Source organism: Drosophila elegans, unplaced genomic scaffold (assembly GCF_018152505.1).
Source record: "Drosophila elegans isolate 14027-0461.03 unplaced genomic scaffold, ASM1815250v1 contig_476, whole genome shotgun sequence".
Taxonomy (NCBI): Eukaryota; Metazoa; Arthropoda; class Insecta; order Diptera; family Drosophilidae; genus Drosophila; species Drosophila elegans.
This window is the reverse complement of record NW_024545863.1, coordinates 10,642,036-10,668,656: the sequence shown is the minus strand read 5'-3', so window position 1 is coordinate 10,668,656 and position 26,621 is coordinate 10,642,036. Positions and strand designations below refer to the sequence as shown.

At 43.3% G+C, this 26,621-nt stretch overlaps 4 protein-coding genes across 5 annotated transcripts; 3 read left to right on the top strand and 1 right to left on the bottom strand.

The window, feature by feature from the left end:
* The first annotated feature begins 1,493 nt into the window (after positions 1 to 1,493).
* LOC108141215 (neuropeptide SIFamide receptor) lies at positions 1,494 to 21,528 on the top strand. Its single transcript, XM_017264467.2, has 6 exons — positions 1,494 to 1,589; positions 3,207 to 4,084; positions 4,167 to 4,233; positions 12,272 to 12,371; positions 16,026 to 16,664; positions 18,362 to 21,528. Exons 2-6 carry the CDS (start codon positions 3,368 to 3,370, stop codon positions 19,080 to 19,082), a joined length of 2,244 nt encoding a protein of 747 aa, XP_017119956.1. The 5' UTR covers positions 1,494 to 1,589; positions 3,207 to 3,367; the 3' UTR covers positions 19,083 to 21,528.
* LOC108141216 lies at positions 12,437 to 13,474 on the bottom strand. Its single transcript, XM_017264468.1, has 3 exons — positions 13,409 to 13,474; positions 12,744 to 12,877; positions 12,437 to 12,658 (listed from the first exon to the last, which is right to left on the bottom strand). Exons 1-3 carry the CDS (start codon positions 13,418 to 13,420, stop codon positions 12,517 to 12,519), a joined length of 288 nt encoding a protein of 95 aa, XP_017119957.1. The 5' UTR covers positions 13,421 to 13,474; the 3' UTR covers positions 12,437 to 12,516.
* Positions 21,529 to 21,938: 410 nt separating the features above from the next.
* On the top strand, positions 21,939 to 22,984 carry LOC108140970 (farnesol dehydrogenase). The gene is made up of 2 exons (XM_017264037.2): positions 21,939 to 22,558; positions 22,625 to 22,984. The coding sequence occupies exons 1-2, from the start codon at positions 21,986 to 21,988 to the stop codon at positions 22,802 to 22,804; spliced, it is 753 nt and encodes a 250-aa protein (XP_017119526.1). The 5' UTR covers positions 21,939 to 21,985; the 3' UTR covers positions 22,805 to 22,984.
* A 989-nt stretch (positions 22,985 to 23,973) lies between these two features.
* LOC108141092 (3'-5' ssDNA/RNA exonuclease TatD) lies at positions 23,974 to 26,615 on the top strand. Of its 2 annotated transcripts, XR_005977604.1 has the most exons (5): positions 23,974 to 24,423; positions 24,887 to 25,235; positions 25,289 to 25,570; positions 25,632 to 25,982; positions 26,047 to 26,615. XR_005977604.1 is itself a non-coding variant. In XM_017264295.2 (4 exons), the coding sequence occupies exons 1-4, from the start codon at positions 24,237 to 24,239 to the stop codon at positions 25,768 to 25,770; spliced, it is 957 nt and encodes a 318-aa protein (XP_017119784.1). In that variant the 5' UTR covers positions 23,974 to 24,236; the 3' UTR covers positions 25,771 to 26,615. The 2 variants fall into 2 exon arrangements, 1 of the variants encoding a protein (XP_017119784.1); XM_017264295.2 differs by having other exon boundaries at positions 25,632 to 26,615.
* The last annotated feature ends 6 nt before the right edge of the window (positions 26,616 to 26,621 follow it).

Sequence of the window (26,621 nt, the reverse complement as noted above, 5' to 3'; positions counted from 1 at the left end):
ATTTAGGTTTTTTAAAGACTGATTCATTGTTGCAATAGCTGCAAAGGTATATAAATTTCGGTTGATGAATAGAATAAACAAATATAAATAATCTTTATTTTTTTAGTTTTATATTAAATTCAATATTAATACCTAATAAAAATTTGTGTTTTAAAAATCAATAAATACATGTTATTGTCAAAAGCCATTGAGGAACATATAAGGTGTTACTGCTTGCAATCGTATTTTTTGAAGAACTAAAGAATAAGCTAAAAACCACCCCGGATTCGGTTCAGTGTACGCTGGCGAGTGGCCAAACATTTGTGCTGAGCCAAACACAAGGTTTTTGAACCTTTGGCCGCTGGCTTATCAGGAAAGCCAGCTGTTGCAAACGCACGCGCATCCTGCGAGCAATCGTCCTCGGGGTGGGTTGACTCCATGAACAGAGAGAGGGTCTCGAGTGAGTGACTTTGCGAGTGAGTTCCTGTTCAGCCTTGAGCAACAGAGTGCTCAGCTTCGAGCGCGAAATAAATGGTAACGAGCTGAGCTGCGAAACTTGAAAACTGCCATTAAACTTCAAACAAAAAGTATGCAAAGTTTGGATTATTTTGTATAGGTCGACTGAGATTTAATTGCCGACCCAGCTTAAGCAACTTGTCCAACGATGTCCGAATAAGGCGGAAGGTGTTTCAGGTTCCGCAATAAAGCCAAGTTGCATCGGAACAATTGCCAGGAAGAGGCACATAATCATAAACAAGCGGACAGGCGAAAGCAATTGACACGAGCAACAAAAGCGCCAGCATAATAGAGGCAGCACGGAAATTGCGTATACGCCGTGTGTCCTCTTGTTGCTTTCGGCTTTTTGTTTTGTTTCCTGCCGCAGGCGGGCACGCAACAAACAAAAGGAAGAAGTCAAATGGCATAATAAACGTATTTATGAAGGGGACCGAAATGAGCATATGACGATGAATTCCAGCCCCAGCCGGAGGTGTATGTTTGTTTTTGTTTTTGTTTTTGTGTGTTTTCGTTTTCGTTTTCGTTTTCATTTTTGTTTTTTGTTTGTGGCTGGGACGCAGCCTCCCACACGGTCGCCCTGACATTTCAACGATCCAACCTTGGATATTGCCAAATGTGGTCCTTCAGTTTTAAGCCTACAAAGTTGTGCGCTAAGCCTGCGAAAAGTACGGAACGGGAACGGTAGAAAACTACGGCATAAACATATAGGAGAGCTCTGTCATTGCATTTGAGGGCCGTTGGCTCAGCGCTCGCCGAATACATAGGCGGCAAGGACAATTGAGCGAGCGCCCGAGTGGGTGGCAGCCCCTCCCCTTCCCCCCCCCCAGCGAGTCCGAGTCCAAGAGCCGAAGTGACAGAGGGCGACTGTCGGCGGGCGCGGTTTGGCAACAGGGACCTACATTCAGTCGTATCCTGTCTGTCGGCTCTTATCGGCTCGCGTTGGCCTGAAAAACGAGCTGTCGCCGCCGCAGTGCCAGCAGTCCTCATTCAGACGCGAATCCGTTGAGTACGCGGTCGCCCCAGGGGCGGATGATTATATCCATTCCAGCGGATCCGCGACCCACAACATCACGGCATCACGGAAACGACCACGCGTAGTGTTAACCTTTCGAGTGTTCAAGCTGATTTATCCGGGGGAGTGTGTTTGTGTTTTTGGTTAAAGGGGGCCTCCAGGAGTTGCATCTGCAGATGGTGTGCAGTTTTCAGCACCGACAGTTTAATTAGTTTCTCCTCGGTTGATTTGTCAGCGCCTCAGCGTTGACACTTGGTCTTACGCCCCATTGGGCCCCAGGGTCTAAGGACCGAGTCTAAGGACTATCGCCACTGGCATCTCCCTGCAAGATGGCCAGCAGGCATGTAAGCTCAATTAGGTCTCAAGCACTTTCACGCTCGACGTAGGAGCCCAATCCAATTGCGAAAGGAACACCAGCTGCGGGGCTACACACAAAAAGTTGACTTTTAACTTGGTTTTAACAGTTTAAACCTTCTTAACTGATTGCTGGGTAATTCGTTTTTCTTGGTATATCAATTAGTTATATTAATTTCCTTCTTTATTATGCATTGTTTTTGATAAATTGAAACTTTTAGATCCCCCAGGCTGAGTCCGTTGATTTGAATATCAATTTTATTAAACTCAAATGAAAACACTTAGCAAATCATTTCTTTAATGAATAGCATTCCAAATATTCGTTATTACTTTACATACATAGAAAATTTAACATTATTAATGGCTTTTTAAATTTAAAGTCATATATTTAGACTTGTCTTCAATTTGTATTAATATTTTATTTTTTGTGTTGCTAAATACCAGTTTGAGCAAGCTTAAAATATTAAAATATATTAAAGTGTCAGCTTGCAAGAGAAAGTTCTACCCTGCATCTTTATAGACTTTTACAAACCAAGTTTTTTTTTTGCCGTGTTTGAAATGTTTAAATGGTATGCCGAGGGGTTCTAGTCGCCAGTTTGTCTGATGTAGACACTCCCATGGAGCCGCACAAAAGAATGTCGCCCTGGCTTCGTTTGTTACCAATTGTTTCAATGCTTACTGGCAATTTTTTGGCACTCAATCGAAGAGTGCTGCGTGCGCTTGGCAGTTGTGCTTAATGGAATTTTTATGCGCTGCTATTGAGTTGCTCAATTGCTCTTTGCTCGATATTTGTTCGCCGATTTTTTGAGGTCAAAGTGCACGCTCCGTGGCTTTTACTTTTCAATTGTGCCAAAAACAGCAGCCAAACAATGGGACAAATGGCATTAAAATTAATTAGTGCCGCGCATGTGTTGAAACGGCCGCTGTGACCATGTCCCTGAGCCCAATCTCTTCGTTCTTCGTTCTTCGTTCCCTGATCCGCATTCCCCGATCCCCTCAGCAGCATTTATCCAGGCACCCCGCATTTGGCCTTATCTGAAATATGCACACGAGGCCTTGGGCCGCCGACTTTTTCGTAATGCCATCCAAGGCAACGTCAACCAGCTGACGAACGACTGAGCGACTGAGCAACCGAACGACCCAGCCGTTTCATTTCGCAGTCGGACTCGCATCCGAAATGGCAACAAACTGTTGTAGGTGATTTCCAAAAATCCTTGGGCGAGTTGCTGGGAAATTGCATTTGTTGTGCAACTTCAGGGCCCACACACACACTCCCTCCCCCTGATAAACACACACAATGTCGCGCAACGGAAGCGCTAATTTAAACTATCGTCTAATCCCAAAGCCACGAAACTTCCTGCATATCCTACAACGCCCACGAAATGCCAAGTGACGATGCCAGTTTTATAGACCTTTTGTAAGCCAGCGAAGATACGAACAGCGATAGCGAAGGCGAGGCGCCAGTGAAAGTGCCAACCGCCCAATCAAGACGGCCACGGCCTGGTAATGGCAGCCAGCGGTCGGCTTCGCAAGCGAAAGCATAAAAGCCACACAAGTGGCGACGTTCCCAGTCCAACGGCCAGTCCTACGGCAGCAATGGCGCCGGCAAAGGGCGAGGAGACAGCGTTGGTGGAGGAGGCCACCCTCTCCGGGGACTATAATAATTTCACGCATAATTTCGTCGATTTGCAGAACCTCTTGAGTTTCAACGAATTGAACGGCAGCAGCCCCTCGAGCGCATCGAGTGCCATTACGTTGAGTAACGGCGCCATCAGAGACACACTGCTGGGCACGGTGTTGACCACGGCCACGGCCACGGTGGCACCGGCGGCCAGCTCCCTGATAGCCACCATGGTGGCCAGCACTACGGCCTCGGCACGGGTTGCGGTGCCGGGCAGGGGCCTGGCCATTGCCGACGCCACCTCATCCACCTATTACGCCAACTTGCTGAACCTGTCGCCGGCCACCACGAGCCTGATCTCGGCGGCGGCGGCGGCCACCAAGTCGTACAACGACAGTGCCCTGCGATGGGAGCAGCTGGACGGGAGCATGGACTTCGGGTTCGATCCGCTGTACCGCCACTCGCTGGCCATGTCCATGGTGTACTGTGTGGCCTACATTGTGGTCTTCCTGGTGGGACTCGTGGGGAACAGTTTCGTGATCGCTGTCGTCCTGCGGGCACCTCGCATGCGAACGGTGACGAACTACTTCATCGTCAATCTGGTGGGTGGACCGTAACTCTCTCGCCGGCGAAGCCATTAATTTGAAATTACATTTACATTCCCCAACCATGCCACCACTGCAGGCCATCGCGGATATCCTGGTCATTGTCTTCTGCCTGCCGGCCACACTGATTGGCAACATCTTCGTGCGTAAGTATCTCTTTAATTCCGTAGGACGCCGAGATTTATTATTTGCCACTGGGGGGGGGGGCACATTAGGGAGCTGCCGGAGCTGCCTTTCTGTCGGTTCTGCATATTAGCTGGATTTATGTGCTGCAATTAATCGCCGCTTAGAAAAAGTCCTGCCAAGCAGGGCATTGCCGAAAGTTGTTGCTTCTGCGTGCTTACGCTGCGTATGCGTAATGTTACTAATACGGACGAGTGCAAACGTAATGGAGCCCATTAGACATAATGTCGGCATAAATACCCGAGCAAAAGAACTCTACCCTAACCCACCGATAGAGTTACAAAAAATGCTGAAACGCTGAGACTGCTGTATTTTTTTTCGGTTATATTATATTAGTTAGAGCGTACTTATTTTTGACAGGCACTTTTGGTTTCCGTGTATCTGAACACTGCACTTTATATAGCAGACTCGGTGGCGACTTCCCATTTTATAGTACATGCATAAAAGAGCAGCGATGCAGCATATGATAAGACTTTGACGTGGTCTGGAAAATGTCAAGTTTGAGCATCGAATTTTTTAGAGCTTTCTGCGATGAACACCATAAATTCAAAAATAGACAGGCTAGCCAAGTACAAGTTCTTAATTAAATTAGGAGACTACAAATATGTATAAGTTCTTGTGGTTTGAAACGAAATCGTTACCACATATTAAGCAAAGCCAAAAACAGTTCAGATTTATTCAACAGGAACTCTAACAGAATACTTTGTAGACAAGATGCTCGCACTCAATTAAATTAATTTGTGAGCTTTCCCCAGGAGCCCTTACCTTCCAGTGCGCCAGTTCAAGTGTCTATTTAATTAAAGGCCAATTCCAAATCCCAGCGACGACCCACAAACGACCCGATAAACGAGGCTACGCATAATTGTATGCTTTAATTTAAATAAATTTGTCTGACATGCCTATCCAACCATCCATCTATCGCTCTGTCCCTGTCTGCCGTCGTACACCCCCAATTGATTTCGCTCCGCTCTCTCGTCTTTTCCCCGGACTTTGAGGGCTGTCATCCAAATTGATAGTCGTCGACCTGGCCGAGAAGGTGAGCAGCGTGGCAAATGTCTATGCAAATCGCCGTGGACATGGAAAAATGATCGAAATCCTTGGTAAATCAAATTCCGATTGCGGAGCACGCCATGTAGGTTCCATCCTCGACTGCAATTTGACTTCGATGGCTACCCCGAGCCCAAAACTCAATGCCAGCTCGTAGGCTGGCAGGTTGGGCCAAGTTTTGCCAATTAAGGACTATACTTGTTTATACACTGGCGATTACCCAGTGAAGTAAGAGAAAAGTCCTTTATCTAGAGACAGAAAAACTTTAAAAGCCTTTAAATCTTAATCGTTTATATTTGAAACCAGTACAATATAATATATAACAATATACCTACATAAGAATAATATGTTTGCTATATGATTTCATTATAAATGGTTTTATTTTTAAAGGCTAAAGGCGAAATCGATTGAGAAAAATATATCAAAAAATGTTGTAAATAACAGTAAAGTGAAGTAGAACACGGAATATAAATAATGTTAAAATTACCAGGGAAAACCATTTAATATCAAAACCAAATATACTTAGCTTGCATCAAGTATTTTTCCTGTGACAGACAAAAGACAAAAACACTTTAACAAGCTAAAAAACAATACAACAATATAAATAAGAATAATATGTTCGGTGTATGCTCTCATTTTAAATGGTTTTATTTCAAAAGGCTAAATGCTAAATACAAAATGTTTAATCTCGTTTAAATTTCCAAAGTTAACCATTTAATACAAAAATTAAATATACTTAACTTGCACTAAGTATTTTCCCTATGATTTACCTTCTGATATGTACATCTGGTCTGGAGAACTGGTGATACACTTTACAGATGTGTTTGCCTGTGTACCTCGACTTCAGGACTCGGCAATGCACTCGATGGGCCCCTCCCTTTCCACGCCCCCCCAGAAACACCCACACACCCACTTTGGGGGACGTAGTAGTAACCGAAGGCTGCCGAGGGGAAATCGCCAGGAACGAATGAAGCGAGTGGCGAAAAAGTGAATGAGTTCACCTCAGCCTGCATTGTGTGTCGTGAGTTGAAGTATAAGTGTGTGTGTGTCTGTGCCTGCATCGGTGTCACTGCGCACTCTCTTCGCTCTCTCTCTCGCCCGCTCTCACTCTCTGTGTGTGTGTGTACCCTCGTTGGTGGCTGTGTTGGTGCATTTGTTGCTGCTTTTCGGGGTGGCCAAAGGATCATCGACACAAAACTGACCTAATTTCACAAATTCAAGCTAGGCGCAGGGCCGACAGCTCTTAGTGGGTCACTGGGGGTGGTGGGTGGTCGGGTGGTCGGTTGGTCGGTTGGTCGGGGTGCCCTTTTAGCCCCCTACCAACTTTTTCACTCGCATGTCTTGAGTGGGGCTGAGCCGATGAGGCCTATGCACAAACGCCAGTCACAACAAATTGCAGCCCGCCCGCTGGCATTGGGGCCCACTTCACCCACTTCACCCCTTTTGCCCCTTAAACTCACAACCCTTCCACATTCCTGTTCACTTTCGACGAGCTGCTAAAGCGACATCGGATGGAATAACTATTCTAGCGCAGGTGAAAAAATCATATAGTTTAAGGAGATTTTTTTTTGGCAGGTGGTATGTTTTTATTAGCGTAAAACAACTATATTATCATTGTCATGCCAAACAATCATTTGTATTATTGTTTTTAAATTTAAGTAGGATTAGAAATAACCTTACACCTTTACAATACCTTGCAGGAATGATCTATAATTCTAGTCACCTAGTTTGCGAACATCTTAATATATATGGGACATTAAAATTTATCAGCACACATCGCTTAATAAAAAGCACTTTACAATTTATTTGGATGGGGTCGTTTTCACTAGATGAGTCTATGTAGTATATTCGATGTTACAGTTTGATCAAAGCAATTTTAAGGCTACAAAAGCGATTTTAGTTGGAAGTTTATAGTCTCCCAACAGACGTTCTCTGAAAGTTTGCAAAGATTCAGACTGGAAATTCATGTAAAATCTATTTATGAGACATGTGATGTTATTTATAAAATTACAGAAATTCAAATCAAGGCCTGGTCGGCTTAGTTGAATAATAATCAATAAGAGGTTGATGACAAAACAAACCCATATATAAAATGTCTTATCTTGATTACTAGTTTTTGCACTCCATTTACTTTTACTCCAACACACACCTTTCTCTCAGTGTAGAGCAGTGTGAGTGGGAGTTTGGAAGTTCTGCATATTTGCACATCGAACTTTGCTCGTAGATGTCTGATAGTTTTCCCGACTCACTCCGAACGAATGGCGAATGGCAGGGATGGTCGCCACATTTCGCCATCAAACTGAATTATATGAAATCAAATTCGAGCCGTCAAAGACGACGCCGCAGTTGCAGTCGCAGTCGCAGTGGGCAGCGACGCGCACGGTGGCCATCGCCGTTGGCAGCGCCATTATCTAAGCACACCTTCAGCCTCAGAATTGCAATGGAAGGTTGTTTGCATTCAAGGCTCTTTGCGGCTGGATGAATTGACCTAAATATTTCGCTTGGCAAACCTAATAGTCAGGGTTATACACACACGAGTGTGTATGTGTGTGTGTGTGTGTGTTGGTGTGGGGGCACCTGTTCTGGGTTGGGCCTCAACTGTTTGTGGGAGGGTTGCGGGTGCTTTTTGGTGGCGGCGGGCGTTGTTTGGTGGGTGGAATGTGGCGCTGGCCCTTATTTATGTGTGTGCTTCGAAATCCAATAAAATGCGAAATGAATTGATTTCCCAGCAACGATGCCGCCTTGAGACGAAGGATATCCTTGCAACAGCAACGGCAATTGTCCCAAATGACGCTTTATGGCCATTGTTGTCCCATTTTATCAATGGGGAATCGTTATCATTACGGCCCTTTAAGATCCGCATCACCCGATTGGCGAATCTGCAAGTCACGTTGCCAGTTTGTTCATTAAAGGGGCCACTTGATTTGTGCCGGGCGAACGCGGCGTATGCGTAACGCCGCTGCAACCTCCACTCCCTTGCCCCGATGAAGTCATTATTCAGCACTCTCTGTTCGCCGATTGTATTTTAATTTAGTCTCTACGTGCCGTCGGCAAATGGCATCCAACCTCTAACCTCGCCACCTACGATCTGGCTTCTCGCATCTCCCACAATCCCATATATCTCACCTAGAGGCTCCCCGATTCCGATTCCGATTCCAATTGCGACTCCGGGTCCCACTCACATTGCTGGGCGCACCGACTGCGACTGTGGTATTCAATTTGCGAAGAGCTGCCACAGAAGTCGCCGCAGGACGTGACGCCGCGGCGATAATCATAACAATAACGCATTTGCCAGAAGTGTTATGTTCTGCCTTTTCCACGGCCACTTGACGCCCATTCCACGCCCACTCCAATCGAACCTGCGGATTTGTCACGCCAGATTATTTCATTAACTTTACGACCCAACTCTGTGCATGACAATGCGGCAACCAAAACGAATCCACAATGCCCAGAATAATCCAATCCAATTTTTTTCTATGAGTGTACGCACGCAAAACAAAGGCATAAAAGCTGCGTGGAAAATAACATTTTCAAATATTAATAATTCACATTCATTTTTTTTTCAAATTGTAATTTTTTTTTTTAATTATTTGTTTAAGGTATATACAAAAATATCTAAAAATAAACTTTTTAGCCAACAAAATTAAATCGATATAATATATTCAATAAGAAAGGAAGCAATCTTCGGCAAGAAGAAGTTTATATACCCTTGCAACCATTGCAAAAATTAAACAGTCTTTAAAACATCTAATTTCGATTTATATGCCTATGTGTTTTAAAACATTGAAGCTATGATGATTTTCAGCTTAATTACTCGATCGTTCCTATGGCAGCTGTATGATATCGTTTTCCGATTTGGATAAAACTAAAAGCTTAGTTCTAAGCTATCAAATTATTACTTAGTCAAAAAAATTTTTTTTTAAATATTAAAATAATTATTTTTATATCTCGTTTGTTCCCATGGGAGCTATATGATATAGTCGTCCGATTTTGATGAAATTTAAACCGTAATTCCGGAATATTTATCATTTACTATATATCGAGAAATTAAAAAAAAATTTAAAACAGCTAAGTTATAAAAGACGCACGAACACGAACACGAACTGAAATGACTAGATCGACTTTTCTAGTAATGCTGATCAAGAATATATATACTTTGTAGGGTCGGTGATGTCTCCTTCACTGCGTTGCAAACTTCTGACAAAAATTATAATACCCTCAGCACGGTTATAAAAATAAATAAGGCTTTACAATAGAACATTCTAGAAGAGCTCAAACTAAATGTATAGAGATTAATGGCATGCTAAACGATTTTCATCGTAAAGCCATACACAACTCTCTTTATTATTCTTTATTATATGGCATACAATTTTTTCTGTGTCCCAAGCGAAAAACAAAAGTTCGCACAGAAAGGGAGGGGGTAAAAAGAATAAAGGCTTAGGGCTCACTTGACATTTTCTTGGGGGTTGGAGGGGCCAACCACACCACCCACAATCGAAGGCTGTCGATAAGCCCAAGTATCGATTGGAATTATCTCCTGCAGTTGATCAATATTGAGCACAAGCTCACGCTTATAAATGGAGGCGTCTGTTTGCCATATGTTGCCATGTCAAACACACTGCAAGTCGGATCAAATACCCATCCTTCTCACCTTGACGTGAGAAGCTGGATGTTTGCCCAGCAAACTGAGGTGTGTTTGGCTTCACTTGAGGCCACAAATTGGTAATGCCACAAGGAGTTTCAGGGCCGCACAGACACGCAAGTCAATTAAATTTATTTTGGTACCTCCAATTATGTTTTTAACACACAATAATTAGGCCTATAAGTTAAGGAAATATTTGGGGTTTAGTGGGTTTTTAATGATTGTGTATTCCGTAGACAAATACATTCGCAGTATATACATACAATACATCATTAACTACTTTAATGCAGAAGCTTTTACTAAAAAGTTTTATAAAGGTTTCTTAATATAGATAGTTTTACATATGCAAAACCGTGACACTTCTATTTTTAGGTTTGTAATCCGGTTATTTATCTATTCATTATTCTGTTGTGAAAAAATTATTTTTAAAAAAACCAAATATCAAATGTCAAATTTTGTATACTTAAAATCTTTGACCTAAGTAAATATTGGCTTAACAAACAGTGAGGAAGTCCAAAGATGAGTTTTTCTAACATTTAAAATAAAATAAACTTACTTCCCGATCCAGCATGTTTAATAACTTACTGGATGTAAAAAGTTTCAAGCTGTCTAAACTAATGCCCTTCTACTTGTTTGTGCGCGCTTATCGAAAAGTCACTTCGCTCCGATGGGCTTACCATAATTTAAACTGGGCTAAGACACTTGACTGCTCTGAGTGCACTGATGCAAACTTTAATCCCAGACAAACCGGGCGAGTCACGTTTGCTTGTCCAAATAGAATTGCATAGCCAATTAGATAGTTTACTCGCCGAAAGGGAGTTGGGTAAACATCTATTTTTGAAAAGTTCACTGTGTTCGAATGCTGATGGGGCATTTCGGAACCGAATTTGAATTTAAATTGTTTTTAACCAACTTGAAAGCATAAAGTTTGGCAGTCAAGAGCTTGCGCAGACAACCATATATCAAAGTTCACCCTTATCAGCATAATATCAAGTGAGTGGCCAAATACACTCGCGTTAATAGCTTCGGCTCCAGTCTGCTGCACTTGCAGCTCTGCCCGAAAGCCATTTTAAATCGAAGGAATAAAACCGAAAAACCCATTCGAGCTGCTGTCCTGTGTACACAGAGTTGATTGTTTGGCTGTCTCTCGGTCTGATGTCCTGCCCACACACATGATCCTTTCTTTGAGCCAGAACCTGTCCAAGCCGTCGAGTTCACTTGCACGAAGCACCAATAATATTTATATTTTTATGTGCCAAATCATATTAAAGTTAGCTTTTATTGGGCTGCCTCGGCGGCGTACGGTGCGTATGCATAATAAAAAGCGACAACGAATCGAGATAAGACAGGCGAACGAGACAGGAAATTAGGAGCGCCACGAACCAAAAGGCGTCTCCCCCGGCGACCGTTGACCCCATGAACTCCAGCCGCCACTGCCAACTGCTAATGATGTGTGGGCCGCACTTGCACTTGTTTAATTGCCATTCGATATGTCATGCCCCCGGCGTCGTTCTGTTCTGTTCTGTTCTGTTCGGTGCTGTTCTGTGGTGTTCTGTGGTGTTCTGTGGTGTTCGACTGTCATCAACCTTGGCGAAGTTCGCCCCGGCCATGCGAGCTTTATAACCTATTGTGTCTGAGTGAGTTATGCCTCTTAGCATAAAATTCATAACGCACAACTATGCGCAAGTACGGCCGTGTCTTCGCCTTCCATTTGCCATCTTCCATCAAATGGAATAAAAGGAATACAAATTAACTTAGGCAGTCCTGCGGTCTGCTATGGTCTGGGCAAACAATGCTCCCACTGGCTGGCTGGCTGGCTGGGAGCAATCTGAGACTTGTCACCAAATTATGAATGATATGCAGCACATAAATCTCAGTCAGCAAACAACGACGGCGACGTGGGCGGCGGCGATGACAAGAAGCATTGAACGTTAGCCCGCATCGAGCACAACTCGAACCCAACTGTCCGTGACTGCGACTGCCACTACACTGGGAGAAACTGAAGGTTGGAACAATGTTGAACAAGTTTGGTAGTTAGGGTGGCCCATATCTGCAAGCTGACCAGCAGTTCTACCTAAAAACCCAGTTCAGTTTAATAAATAAACCAGCAAACTGCTTAGAAATAAGTAACTCAAGAGCTAGTTTGACTTTCCTGACCACTTTTTTCTCAGTGTTTGACTAGGGCAACGAAGACGATGTGACCGAAAGTTACTCAGCATAATTTGTGCCATGTTTATGACCAATATTTACCCGTTTCTTCCTCTCGCTTTTTCATGTTGCGCCCAAACCCCCATCCGCATCGCATTTTGCAGCCTGGATGCTCGGATGGCTGATGTGCAAGTTTGTGCCCTACATACAGGGTGTCTCCGTGGCCGCCTCGGTTTACAGCCTAATTGCCGTTTCCCTGGACAGGTAAGTCGAAAACATTCGCTCCAATTACGTGGCTATGAACTTTTATTGTGGGATCGTTTGTGAGTCAGGGCGGGATAGGGAGCGGTAAAGGGGAAGGGGAAAAGGTATCGGGATCGGGATTGGGGCGCCGTATTCATCACTGCACTTAATGATGGACAACCAAAGCGGGGGCTGCGTGGTGCACGGGGACCAAGGGAACCACCGGCCTGACATGGTGCACCGCCACCACGGGCTTGTGGACAATGGGGGTGATGACCTTGACGGCTGCCGGGTGATGAACAACGTGGCTGCGGGTTGAGTAGAGTAAATGGTAAAGGGTAAAGGGTAAGTGGTAAGTAGTGCGATAAGCAGATTGCTAATGAATGGCCTTACGAGTGCACCGAGTGGGCGCCGTGATGGATGAGGGGCGTGTGCACCACCGCCGGGTGGGCCACCACGGGAGCCACGGCCACCACTCCGGGATGCGCGTTCGCCTGGGCGGCGGCGAAGGCGGCGAGTACGAACAGCTGCGGCGGATTAGAGTTCACGGATAAGTTTGGCTAGGAGCTTAGGCTGGAGCAGCAGGTGGCTGCCACTCCGAAAAGTATTTGAATATGGGTTGGTAATAGATGATGATGATGACTTTAGGGCACAGATAACATGTATCAAACGGCGGGTATTGGATTTTAATAAACAAGTTGATATCTACAAAATCGTTTAAGTAGTTTTAAGTAATAAATTTTATATAAAGTCCAAGCCTTTAAATTCAAGTTCAAAGTTGAATAAACAAAAATGATAAACAATTTTTGACAACTTAACACAAACCTATACTTGATTTTACAAAGCTGTTTTATTATCTTAATTAAAACGCCATACATTTTTAAAGTTAAAATGCCGGAGTACATTTAAATAAAGTAAATAAATATGGCAAAATATTTCTTTCATAATTTTTTAATATTTAAAATCCCGAAAGAATACAAATATGTTGTATTCATATGAAAACAATATGATGTTTGTTTTAAAATGGGGGTGGACTTTCCTTCACACTGAATACTCACAACTTTGAACATTTTGTTGGTGGTGATTTTTGGCGGGATAACTGGAGTTGGAGTTGGGCTAACGACTTGTAATTGTCAACTGGTGTCAAGTCGAGCTCTGAGATCAGCTTTTATAGGGGATTTGTCGCAGGGGACCGATCCGAAAGTGCGCGCCGCTCAATGCAATCAGCTGCGTGGAAAACTGGTCAGTTAGTCAGTTGTGCAGTTGTGCAGTTGTGCAGTAGGAGAGTCAGTGGAGCAGTCGTCTCAAGATCAAGTTCATCATATGCTCTATGGTTTACCTTGTCCGTATTAGGCGCTGTTTACAATCAATTTCATGTTTCTCGTTTTTTGTGCATTGTCAATTGCCTTAGAATGTTGTTCGCCGCGATTCCATTGACTCCATTGGCGGCCAGGAATCACAGTGCCCGCCCTGCGTTTCCTCGTTTCCTGGCACCCATAAGGAATAGAAAAGGAAAATCGATAACGATGTGACCATAAAGTTGGCAAAAGTCGCGGCCAACTGATTCATCAAGTGATGCTGAAGCGCTTTGACGTGTGGCAGTCATAACCCCAAGGACAATAAGAGTTGCCCGCCGCTTTATGTGCACTTCCATTTATATCAATTTCTGGCACTATCTGCGGGAGGAGTGGTGGCCGCAGGCACTGACTCTGCTTCTGTTTGTGCCACTGTCATTTTTCAGCCAGCGGGGACAAAGGCGGAGCCCATCACTTGATCGTTTGGTCACCCACAGACCCGCATGACAGCCATCGCCCACGCGTAATCCCAGCCCATCGAAGGCAAAGTCCGGCTCCATCGATGTCCGTTTATCCAGTTGTTTGGCCACATTTGCTGTTGCTTTGTGCTTTTACGAGCACTCGTAAACTGAATCGAAATTTAAGATTTATTATCTTTAACACGAAACTTAAATCTCTCCTCTGACTTAGGGGCTGATGGGTGGACTAGTGGACTAGTGGGCACTAATACCCCCTGGTTTAGCTTATCACTCGCTTATACTTATGCCATTTAATTGGGTTCGCTTGTGGCCCGCATACGTATATACGTAGGTTGTGTGTAATCATAAAGTCCATATAGGTATCAGCGCACTGGCATATAAACTTAGTTGTGACTTTATGGCGCTGGCAATGCGGCTTTTGTGTCTTCCTCGCAAATGTCAACAGTGCGTATGGGTAACCGCTTAGGGATCCGGAATGGGCGCCACAAAACCGCGTGGATTTGAACTAGCCAATTATAAAATTTGCCGCTTCCTAAATGCTTTAAATGCGCGAATATGAATGCTTTTATTATTAGACCCGCGGCAAAGTGCTTTTCAGTATTGAATTCATTGAGTATTTCGCACAGAAAGGATATACTATTCAGTTTGCTTAATAAATATGTCAACGTCACCGAACTGTCGTCGCATAGAGATTTATATATTTGGTACATTACCTTTATTAACCACTTTACTTGAATATCAAATAACATTTTCTTATTGTAATTGCTAAAAATGTTTAATGTTGTTTATTTTATAAAATAAGGCTTAAATATGAATGGAATTTTAATACAATTTCCATATTTTAAAACAAAAAAAAAAAAGTTTAAAAAACTACGTTAAAATGCACAAAAATATATATTTTTTTGAGTGCTTTGTTTATCCCAAAAGAACTCAATTAAGTTCTCGCCTGATTTGTGGCTATACAAAGCGCATGAACAAATTATGCTAATGCAATTGGTTTGCTCCTATAAATAAACGTTATGACAATTTGATTATTGGCTTTGCGGACAGCTTTGTTTGGTCCCACTCCGCAATTTCTGCTCCAAGATGAGGGTCTCGCCGCACATTGTTTAGCCGGCTATTTTTAGTCGAGCGTCAGAGAAATGGGATTCTGGGGTAGTGGCCGCCCTCTAATGGAATTACCGCTGTGTTATCTGCCCAATGTTTTGGCGGGCAGACACAGACAGGACGACCCAAGTCCAAAAAATACGAGCACAATGCACGTAATTACATGGTTTTTGGCCAGGAGCAGGCACCCCAGGCCACCGAAGCACCCAAGACACCCAGACTCCTATGCCAGGACAAGTCTTGTCTATGACCATTGAGCGGGCGCCACAATGTGCCGGCTGCACTAAGCTAAATGAAAAATGCTGAACTCGTTGTGGCCCCCATACCGACTCGTCTCGCTACCTCGCTGCCAGCTCTTATTCAAATTACAATTCATTATGGCAAGCAGAATAAAAAATGACACCCATGCTCCAATAGCGCATTCCCAACCCCAAACCCCTGCACCAAGCTACTGAGGCGGGGTCAATAGTCGAGATTGGAAAGCGAACACTCAGCAGAAAAAGGCTTAAGGATGGCTGCTGGCATCCTGCGTGTGCGAATTAATCAGCGGAGCTATTTGCATGCCGAGCTCCTAGCTGAGAAGCTGAAACGGTGTTGTCATCGTCATCGTCATCGTCGCCTCGACAGCTTGATGATTGCCATTATCCTCGACGGCTCAGCGCTGTCAGCGGCATCTGGAGCCGGTGCTCCTGCCGCTGCTCTTGCTCCTGCTCCTGCCCCTGCTCCTGTTCCGAATTCGATGGAGCCCATCTGGCAAGAAAACACCCTTTGACCCGATCTCCTCATCATTGCAGGTTCATTGCCATCTGGTGGCCCCTGAAGCAGATGACAAAGCGACGTGCCCGCATCATGATAATCGGCATATGGGTAATCGCGCTGGTGACCACCATCCCCTGGCTGCTCTTCTTTGACCTGGTGCCCGCCGAGGAGGTCTTTTCCGACGCCCTGGTCTCGGCCTACTCGCAGCCGCAGTTCCTCTGCCAGGAGGTGTGGCCACCGGGCACCGATGGCAACCTGTACTTCCTGCTGGCCAATTTGGTGGCCTGCTACCTGCTGCCCATGTCCCTGATCACGCTCTGCTACGTGCTCATCTGGATCAAGGTCTCTACGCGTTCGATTCCCGGCGAGTCGAAGGACGCCCAAATGGACCGCATGCAGCAGAAGAGCAAGGTGAAGGTCATCAAGATGCTGGTGGCCGTGGTCATCCTGTTCGTGCTCTCCTGGCTGCCGCTCTACGTCATCTTCGCGCGGATCAAGTTCGGTTCGGACATCTCGCAGGAGGAGTTCGAAATCCTCAAGAAAGTGATGCCGGTGGCGCAATGGCTGGGCTCCTCGAACAGCTGCATCAACCCCATCCTCTACTCGGTGAACAAGAAGTACCGACGCGGGTTCGCTGCCATCATCAAGTCGCGCAGCTGCTGCGGACGCCTCAGGTAATTAATTTATTTATAATTATTATAATATAGCAATAGCAATACACAAACAAAATGCCCAGCTTTAAATATATTTTTTGTACATTTATACATTAAACCAAAAACTTAATTGAGAAACCTGCCTGTATAAAACAGGAATTTAGTTGTTTTGAATAATTTAGTTTTAAAGAATATTTAGATTTGCATGCACACTCGAATTCTTTTTTATTTGCTTAACAGTATTAGTTGTGCGAAATAATAAAATGTTGAATTGATTTGTATACCTTTGCAGAGGGTATTATAAATATGTTGACTAATTAATACCGTTTGCGAGCTCAGATTAAAAGCTATTGTATTAAAACTTTTGCAATCGTAACCATGTCCACTTGTCTGTCCGCGCGTCCGTTCGTATGAAAGTCGAAGTCTAGAAAACTATAAAAGCTGTGGATTTGAGATTTGACATGCAGATTCTAGTTAAGCCTACGTATCGCAAGTTTATTTCAAGGGTTTATTTCAAGTCACTCTTAGACAGGGTTGAGTTGAGTTATTGGACTGTATATGTGTGTTTTGGTCATATCTATCTTTAGACTCAAACATTTTTTAATTTGAGATTTTATTTTAGAAGTTATTGAGTTATTAAGTCTGGTCCTATGCTCATTAGGTACACCCAGAGAAAAAATACTGGTAAATACAAATATTTTCACTTTGAAATAAATATTTTTGGTACTGATTGAACTCCAAGAGTTGTTCTGTTTAAATCATGGGGAGTTAACTTTCAATAAAAAAAAATTAAATCAAAAAATTTAGTTTTAAATTTAAAAAAATGAAATCTATGATACAATTTTTCTATTGGATAAACCAATTACATGTTAGTAATTAATTATCATTTTTTTTGTTTATTTGAAGTAAGTTTATCTGTTGAAATACAATGTATATTTTAATGTTTTATTTTACTACTGTTTTTTTTCTGTGAGTGTAGGGCCAGACAAAAGGAAAGAACTCTTGGCGGAGGTGGGGTGCTGTACGCTCTTGTCTTCTAAAGTAGGCAATGCACTTCAACGAATGGCACAATTAGTTAGCTTAATAACGGATATCAAATTGTCGGGCAACTCGACTTAAGACACTATTCCTATAACTGTCATATATATCTGTCACAGATATTCTCACATATATTCTAGGATTGGATTTATATCATATACTTTGATATCATTTCGCATACAATCCTTGACTACAAGTATAGGGTTTACCTTCAGCTTCCCAAAGTTAGCTTTCGCTTTTGTTTAATATAAATTGATTTAAATTACTTCAATGATAAATTCAACTGCAAATCGCTTTTTAACATTTCGTTCTTTAAAATTGTCAACAATTTTCAAAATTTGCAACAATTGAAGAACAATTTTCTTAAATAGTAGGGCAAGACTTTCTATCGACGTGGGTTTTAAAAAAGTTTATTAGTAGTTAAGTTTGGATGATTTTAATTAATTGATTATGTCATGTTTGACAAGCACGAAATTGAACTATTTATATTTTACATGGTGTTGTAAATATTGTATTGTATTATAACGATTGCATTGGAATCGGAAGATTATACAACACAAAATTTTTAAAATATCAGTTGATTAATAAAAGTCACCTACCTAACTTCAACAGCTGACTTAAGAGGTATACAATTACTAAGCTTCTCCTTAATCGAACACCTTGTTACCTTTGCCACCCAGGTACTATGACAACGTGGCCATCGCCTCGAGCACCACCAGCACCCGGAAGTCGTCGCACTACCACCAGAACAGCTCGCGGAAGAGCCCGAGCAGCAAGAACAACGCGGTGTCCTACATCTACGAGCACAACTCGCTGCGGCGCCACAACATGATGCTCAAGCAGGACAGCAACCTGTCGCAGCAGATGCTGCTCAAGCAGGACTCGCACGGCTCGCGCCAGTTCCTCATCAAGCAGGAGAGCTCCTGCAGCGACGCCTCCGGCATCCGGCGACCCCTGTGCCAGCAGGACAGCAACGGCTCCAAGGTGTCGCTGTCCAAGCAGGACTCGATTGTGTCCTACATGGAGGCGCGCCGGGCGGCCGGCCACGGCCTGAACGACGCCTTGGTGGACAGGGACAGCGTCGCCGTGGAGTCGCGTCGTCCGGTGGCGGCCACCCCGAGCTCCCTGCTGGACAAGCGGCAAAAGTTCGTGAAGCAGGACTCGGTGATCTCGTTCGTTGATCAGCGACCGGAACAGCGGCGCCACCAGCTGGTCAAGCAGGACTCGGTGATATCCTTTGCCGACCAGCGACGCGGACTGCTCCACAAGCAGGACTCGCTCATGGCCAACCGGGCGGGCGATGCACCCACCCACCACGTCTCCATTCTGAAGAAGACCGACTCGCAGCACAGCTACGGCAGCTCCACTTCTCCGCGCAGGAATGCGGATCTGTACGAGTAGGCAGCCATCGGTTGAACGAACTCCTAACGCCGGTGGGAAACTCCTGCCATTTGTGTGGGTCCTGGTTTGTGGGACAAAAAAGTGTTAAAACTCTTCGGGGTTCATGTGATCCATGCGCTTCGGAGCACAATTATGACATTATTTTACTCACATTTATTTGAAAACAACAAGAGCTGCCTAGTCAAGCGTATATGGATTACAGTGCCCCCAAGATGTTTTGCCCTGCAAATCGACCCACATTTAAACACAAAAACTAACGCAACGATACCAAAAACTTACCGAACCACTACAGAAATCCTTGTACATTTCTAGAGCAGCTAGACGGAAAGGGATCGAATGAAATTAGAGTGATAGGCCTACGACTGTGATACAAGTCGGCAGTGCTGGTGGGTTCAGAACTTGGGGGGCTAGTCAGTGCCGCACATATCCGTCATCGTCGTTGAGGTGGGATAGTGGGATGGAGTGCCATGGGATGGATGGGGACGGACATCGGGATGGACCAATCGGGTGGGTATATATCTAATCAGAGATCGCTTAGCTAGAAACAGAAACAGAAACAGAAACACGCCACACGGGGCACAGAAGAGGACTACACCACAGACACTCACCACAGACACTCCCCACAGACCTAATAGTTAATAGATGTTTTATACGTGTTTCAGCGGTACTACACAACATATGAACTACTCCTTGGCTATGGCTATATAATACCTATATGTACCGTTACGCAGTTTTAAGATTGTTTGTACTCGCAATTTGCTATACCGAAAAGTTTGGTTAAGAGTGGGTGGAAAAAATCGTGGGAATCGAATGGGGTTAAAATAGCTTTGCTAAACTTTTTGTACGACGGCGAACGTGAGTGAAACGGGCAAGTCCAGTATCATAGTTGAGAAACGAAACGAAACGTAACAAAACAAAATGAGATAACACCGAGGTCTAAAGTAACGTACCTACTAAATTTTTGTATGGAAATTCTTACAATTTATACATATATATTTATATTGATTTTGGAATAAGCAATATGCAATACAAGCGTATGTCTGCGCGTACGCCGTGTATCTATCAAACAACAATAATCAATTTTACTAGAATTTACACAACCGAGTCGCGACAGCGGAAATGGCACAGAAGCGGAAAAATGGTTAGTAAACGCAAGACAACAGAATTCGGATGGATGATTGGCACAACATCATAGCTTAGTTATTGGACACAAAGTCGGCCAATCGCCGATTAATTCGATAGCGATATCGATTGGCAGAGGAAGCGGAAGCGGTAGCAGTAGCGGTAGCGGAAGAGGAGGCATCGAACGCGCACAACCGAGCACTTGACCATGCTGGGACAGAGTCGACGGGATGGGGTAGATTAGGGATTAGGGCTAGATTAGGATTAGCAGGACGGACGAGATGGTTGTCCGCGAAGTGAGCACAAAGCAGTCAAAGATTTCGCACTAAACGTATCACTACAAACTAACAAAGAAGCAAACAATAATCGAACTCAAATTCGTTAAACACTAAACACCAAAGAACTTTAAACTATATGAAATAAAATTTTAACGGACGACCGAAAGAGGCGGAATCAATGGTAAAACTATGAAACTAAACGTAAAGATTAACTATGCAATTTTATTGTTAGCCAAAATTTTATAAATGTCAAGTAACGAACAAGTAAATATTTATATGTATACAGAATATATCAAGTATAAAGCATACGTTATATATCTTTATATACTTCGAAAGCATTAGGCGCTGATTTGAAGAGTTTTGGCTTGTTTCGATGTCGTCGAACCGAATCAAATCGATCAGAAGGTTGAGTTATTCCGTACTCTTCGGTCGCAATTCAGACTTTAGGAACAGCTTAAAACCTGATCCATTGAAAGAGTAAAATACTCGACGAAGTTACGCTCGGCCCGTTTAAAACTCCAGCGCTTAATGCAAGGCAAGAATCTACAATGAGGAATATCAATAATATATTTCAAATATACATACATATATTTATATAGGCTTATCGACTCATATGCCAGCAAAATTGGCAAACAACCACAGAGCAGAAGGACGACGTCTAGTAAACAAGATATTACATTTATACGAATACATATATGCTGCTAGTATGCAAAAGCGCGCAATAGAAATGTCCTCCCCGCTTTTGATTCCACTTAAACAAGAACTTGTAGGTAGCGAGCAGGAGCATTTAAACAAAAGTATATTTATCGAATAAACCAAATTGAACTTTTCGTTTAAAAGTTTTTAAAAGTAGAGCATACCCATACTCGTTATTCGTTATTTACCGATGCGGAAAATTAAATATTAAAGAAATGATCGCGCGTTAACCAGTTAAACAAAAAGCATGACATTAATGGCAACACAATATTATATATGTAAATATATGTGTTTATGCATACATATATATGTATATTTATCGCATAGAACTAACACCAAAGATACATGCATGTTAGCAGAAATAATAAATAAATATGAACTAAACTAAAGGTGTATGTTTTCTTAAGCCAAGGCCGATCGGTTGGAATATCGAAATAAAAAATCAAATTCTAAATCGATTTAAACTGTTCTCTAGCTTGTTACTAAATTTATAATTATAAATACATAGCATACTTTCGGGCAAACTGTTAATTGAAACTAAAGATTAAAAATAGTTGTTACAAATTAATATCACTAAAACATAGAATCATTCAAGTCCCTCACAAATAGGTTTCAAAATAGGTCGAATTTCTTGGCCAGATTCGATTAAAGCTCTTTAAAATCCCACCCCGAATGTTATCTGTCTTACAACTTTTCACCAAAAAGCTCGTCTCAACGGTACCCAATGATTTGAAACGCTATAGGGCAGAATCTTTTTGTTCAGATCTGGTCAGTGTCCAATCGGAGAGCTATTATCACGGACTTGTAATGAATCGTTGGTTGAATCGCGTCGCCGTCGTCACTGGGGCCAGTGCTGGAATCGGAGCAGCCTGCTGCCGGGACCTGGTGGCCAAGGGGATGGTAGTCGTGGGCCTGGCCAGGCGAGAAAAGGTTCTCCAGGAGATTAAGGCCTCACTGCCCGCAGACCAGGCTGCTCGCTTCCACGGCCGTGCTTGCGATGTCAGCGACGAGCAGCAGGTCAAAGATGCCTTCGCCTGGATAGACCGAACCCTGGGTGGAGCCGATGTGCTAATCAATAATGCCGGAATAGTGCGCAAAATCAACATCACGGATGAGGGGAACTCGGACGATGTGCGGGCCATTCTGGATGTCAATGTGCTGGGGGTGACCTGGTGCACCCGGCAGATGTTCATATCGTTGCAGCGCCGCAAGGTGAACGACGGCCATGTGGTGATCATCAACAGTGTGGTGGGTCACAAAGTGCCCGCCGTGAAGGATTTCAGCCTGAACATGTATGCGCCGTCCAAGCACGCGATCACAGCTTTGACCGAGATCCTGCGCCAGGAGTTCAACCAAAAAGGGACCAAGACAAAGATTACGGTGAGTAAGGCTGACGGTAGGAGCATATGTACATATGTACTGATGCCCCGCTTCTTCCCGTTGCAGAGCATCAGTCCCGGCGTGGTGGACACGGAAATCTTCGAAAGCGGATCATGGGAGTACCCCAGTGGCATGCCCATGCTGCAATCGGCCGATGTGGCCGACGCAGTGTCTTATTGCATCCAAACGCCGCCAAATGTTCAGATACACGAGCTCATTATCAAGCCTGTGGGCGAAGTCTTCTGATGTGTCAATTTCGATAAGGAAGTCTAGTATTCACTCGTCATAAAGCAAATAAACAATGTCATTGAACCGGAGGAGGGAAACTTTTTTATTAGTGATCAACTTAAAACGGCTACATTTTAATCAATGTCATCTTGTGCTAGTAATCTTATCAAAACAATAAACAACTTTGTTTCATCTTTATTTATTGATCTATGACATTTAAGCGGTGATAATTTGTCTAAAACAGATTCTCTTTCTATCTTGACGTATAATTTCAAATACACTTTTAAAATATTAAACAATAAATTTAAATGTGATAACTTACTTTATTTTTAAAAACAACTTTGGGCAAATAGGCAGAGACATATCCAAAAAAATTGTTTTTCATGTTTGTTTGACCATAGTTTTTACCGTCTATTCTGGTAACAGATCCAGAATAACTTTATGGTTCCAAAGTGTAACATTGGAAAAACGAAACTGTGTTGTCGAACAAGTTGACTTTATGATGACTTTCTCTGTCAAACACAAACAGAACCTTAACTTGACCTTAAAAAATAATCCCTAAGCAAGTTACACATTTGGTTGAATAACACAGGGCAACAGAAGTGTTGTCCAGGCCAAACCGCATTTGATAGTGATAAACTAGGATTTTTCAAGCATAGTTTCCCACTGAACTAAAAGAAAAAAAAATGGGCCAATTTAATTTTAAGATTTTGTAGTCGTTTGTTTGATAATACCATAAGGAATGGCCTACCAATTTTAGTATGCTTTGTGCATATAAAAAGCCTTATTGGTCTTCAAAAAATTAGGTTCTTCGTTTTTAATCAAGTGCCATTCTTAATCAAGTGCCATTAAGTCTGCACAACAAAAATCAATATAACTGCTCCAGTTTTAGATGTGGCTTTTCAATAATAATCTTTCTTTAATATTTTAAATCATAATCGTTCTGCTTTTGAAAGCTGGGACAGCTGATTTTTAACGATTTGTTAGAATTGTCTCACATTTTTAATGTATGGTACAATTAGACTGTAGACAATTTTAAAAGAATTAACAATTAACAATTAACTTATAATTATACACGCATTTGAACACATAAGTTTGAAAACGATATCAGTTTGAAATATCGATTAGGCACTATCAAATATCGATGACATTCAGAAACGATTATATCTATCGAAACCGCGTAAAACACGTTGTTCAACACTAGCCAGCAGTCGTAGTTCGTGTCGGGATTGTTTTTAGTTTAATATTTCTCTAATTTAGGCCGTTATTTGCCTAATTGGTCGACTCTTCCAAATTGCAATAAATTCAGTAGAGCCATACTTCACGGTTTTCAACGCCGTCGCGTTTCCTTGTGCCCACGAAAGCTAATTGAATTACCCACGCACACAGACGCAACCAGCCATCGCCTGCGTCATAAGCTATTTTCGTCGATAGATCCAAAATACAGAACATGGACCCCAAACAACAGAAGTCCGAGGAGGAGGTGGCCACCGCATCCACGCTGCTGGAGGATCAGCTGGACCTGGACATGAAACACTGCTTTGAGAACCTGATTGTGATCGACGTGGGTGCAAATTTGACCAACAAAAAGTATAGCCGTGATCTGGATTCCGTGGTTCAAAGAGCCAGAGACGCAGGTTTGTTATGACAGATAGTAGTAGCAGCAATACAATATTTATTAATAAGACCCGGGCCGTGTCTTCGTTTTGGGGCGAGGCTACGAGAACACACAGACAGCCAGAAGGTCAGGCGATAAGTGAGCAACAAGTGTGCGACCTAGGCATGTTTTTGTTATGATTTTTTGGGGAGTTTGTAAACTATTAGCCTGTCTGTCCGTTTCAAAGCTGCACTATTCATTGAGATGTACATCTATCTGATATATACATAAATCCGAAATGGATTGGATGACAAACAAATGCTTATAATTAATAATTTATGCATTTTATAAAATTTAAAAATAGTCAATTTACTCAAATAATAATAATAGACCATGACTTATAGCTGAAAAAGGCCATTTAAGCTTCGGATTGCTGTAGCCGACCCTCTTTGTATGTGGCACAATGCAAGGTGCACTAACTTTCTCCCGCTGCATTTTTTCAGGTGTTCAGAAACTCATGGTTCATGGCACTTCGGTCAAATCTAGCAAGGAAGCGCTGCGCCTCTCGCGCATCTATCCCGACATCATCTACTCGACTGCTGGCATTCATCCGCATGACTCCAAGTCCATCGTGGAGGAGCCGGCCACGTGGTATGACCTGGAGCACATTGCCCAGGCGCAGGAGTGCGTCGCGGTTGGGCCCTGCGGCCTGGACTACCAGAGGGACTTCTCCGAACCGGACGCCCAGAAGCAGATCTTCGCCAAGCAGCTGCATCTGGCCATCCGGCTGAACAAACCTCTGCTGATTCACGAGCGGTCGGCTCAGCACGATCTACTCGAAATACTCGACAAGTACGCGCGAAGTAACTCTGGTTTACAATACTCCTAACCTGTTCCTCTTGCAGATTCGAGAATCTGCCGCCTGTGATCATCAGAGGTTTCATGGGCACCGCCGAAGAGGCTCTCAAGTACCTAGAGCGCAGGTTCTACATTAGCCTAACGGGCTACCTGTGCAAGGACAAATCGGATTCAGGCGTGCGCCGACTCTTGGAGGATGGCACTTTGCCGCTGGACAGACTGCTGGTGGAAACGGATGCTCCGTTCATGTATCCGAATACAAGGGCTTCCAAGCTGCCGCAACACGTGAAGACTGGCATCACCGAACGCTCTTTGTTGTACTTACACAGGTGAGAGGGATACCATAGCCATAATCCAGATTATCTTTTAACGATTTTAAGTGTCCCCCAGATATTGTACCTTCCAACGCAACGAGCCCTGCAGTCTGCCTGCCATCGTTGAGATGATAGCCGCTTTCATGAAGAAAACTCCCGATGAGGTGGCTCTGGCCACCGCCTTTAATGCTCTTAAACTATTCGGTTTGTCCTAGAAAACGGAAACGGAGTCCCATGGAACTGAACGACAAAGTGTGCCAACCAGCAGCTTTAAAAACCGTAACACTATAGATTGAACGAGCCTGAGATTTACGATAGACTCATACCTATGTGCCTTAACCACTAATCGAATTCAGGATGAAGCGCTCATCCTGGTCCCACATACATATACACGCCCACAAATACGACCCCCCATTGCATGCGAAAAGTACGTATACCTTATACCTATATATTCAACGCCCTGCCGTAAAGGTGCAAATTATCGAACGAAGTTTGCAGGGTCTAGCTTTAAGTTGCGGCAATTTCCCGAGCAATTGCTTTGAGAAACGGTGCCAAGGTGGTGCCAAGTGGACGCCGTCTCCGGATTTGCACTAGGCTGGCGCTTCACGCCTCAAAGCGCGCGCTTCGAACTCGCTTCCGAAGCGAACGATTAAGATGTTAAGTGGTGCAGCTTGTCTTCTGTTTGTTTTTTCTGTATTTAGGCTAGATTCATTATTTTTAGTTCGTGTCCCTTGTTAGCTTGTAATCTTATTTTTTGTACATACATATTTATTCTTGTTGCGACGATGACGATGATGATGATGATGATTATGGGAAACGTAATGTGATCATTTTAAGAGCTAAATATTTATATGATATTTAACATACAAACGCGTTAGTTAGGCTATGAAACATATTGATTATCGTGCGCCTATACATATTATATTTTGTTATATTTACATATACAAAACCGTTGTACTGAACTGATCGACCCGCGGAGGTTGCATAAAATCCGCTTTGTGCCCATTGTTCGCACACAGACACACTATTTTCCATTTGAATAAAGCGAATTTGAAACCCAGCAAAC

What these genes read in the sequence shown, in the direction of transcription:
- LOC108141215 (XM_017264467.2), top strand. Translation starts at nt 3,368, where the DNA reads ATGGCAGCCAGCGGTCGGCTTCGCAAGCGAAAGCATAAAAGCCACACA. An exon ending in ACTACTTCATCGTCAATCTG is followed by an intron (nt 4,085 to 4,166) that starts GTGGGTGGACCG and finishes CCACCACTGCAG; the next exon opens with GCCATCGCGGATATCCTGGT. An exon ending in ATTGCCGTTTCCCTGGACAG is followed by an intron (nt 12,372 to 16,025) that starts GTAAGTCGAAAA and finishes TCATCATTGCAG; the next exon opens with GTTCATTGCCATCTGGTGGC.
- LOC108141216 (XM_017264468.1), bottom strand. An exon ending in GGCGCCCACTCGGTGCACTC is followed by an intron (nt 12,659 to 12,743) that starts GTAAGGCCATTC and finishes CTCAACCCGCAG; the next exon opens with CCACGTTGTTCATCACCCGG.
- LOC108140970 (XM_017264037.2), top strand. Translation starts at nt 21,986, where the DNA reads ATGAATCGTTGGTTGAATCGCGTCGCCGTCGTCACTGGGGCCAGTGCT. An exon ending in GGACCAAGACAAAGATTACG is followed by an intron (nt 22,559 to 22,624) that starts GTGAGTAAGGCT and finishes TTCCCGTTGCAG; the next exon opens with AGCATCAGTCCCGGCGTGGT.
- LOC108141092 (XM_017264295.2), top strand. Translation starts at nt 24,237, where the DNA reads ATGGACCCCAAACAACAGAAGTCCGAGGAGGAGGTGGCCACCGCATCC. An exon ending in CTACTCGAAATACTCGACAA is followed by an intron (nt 25,236 to 25,288) that starts GTACGCGCGAAG and finishes TTCCTCTTGCAG; the next exon opens with ATTCGAGAATCTGCCGCCTG. An exon ending in TCTTTGTTGTACTTACACAG is followed by an intron (nt 25,571 to 25,631) that starts GTGAGAGGGATA and finishes AGTGTCCCCCAG; the next exon opens with ATATTGTACCTTCCAACGCA.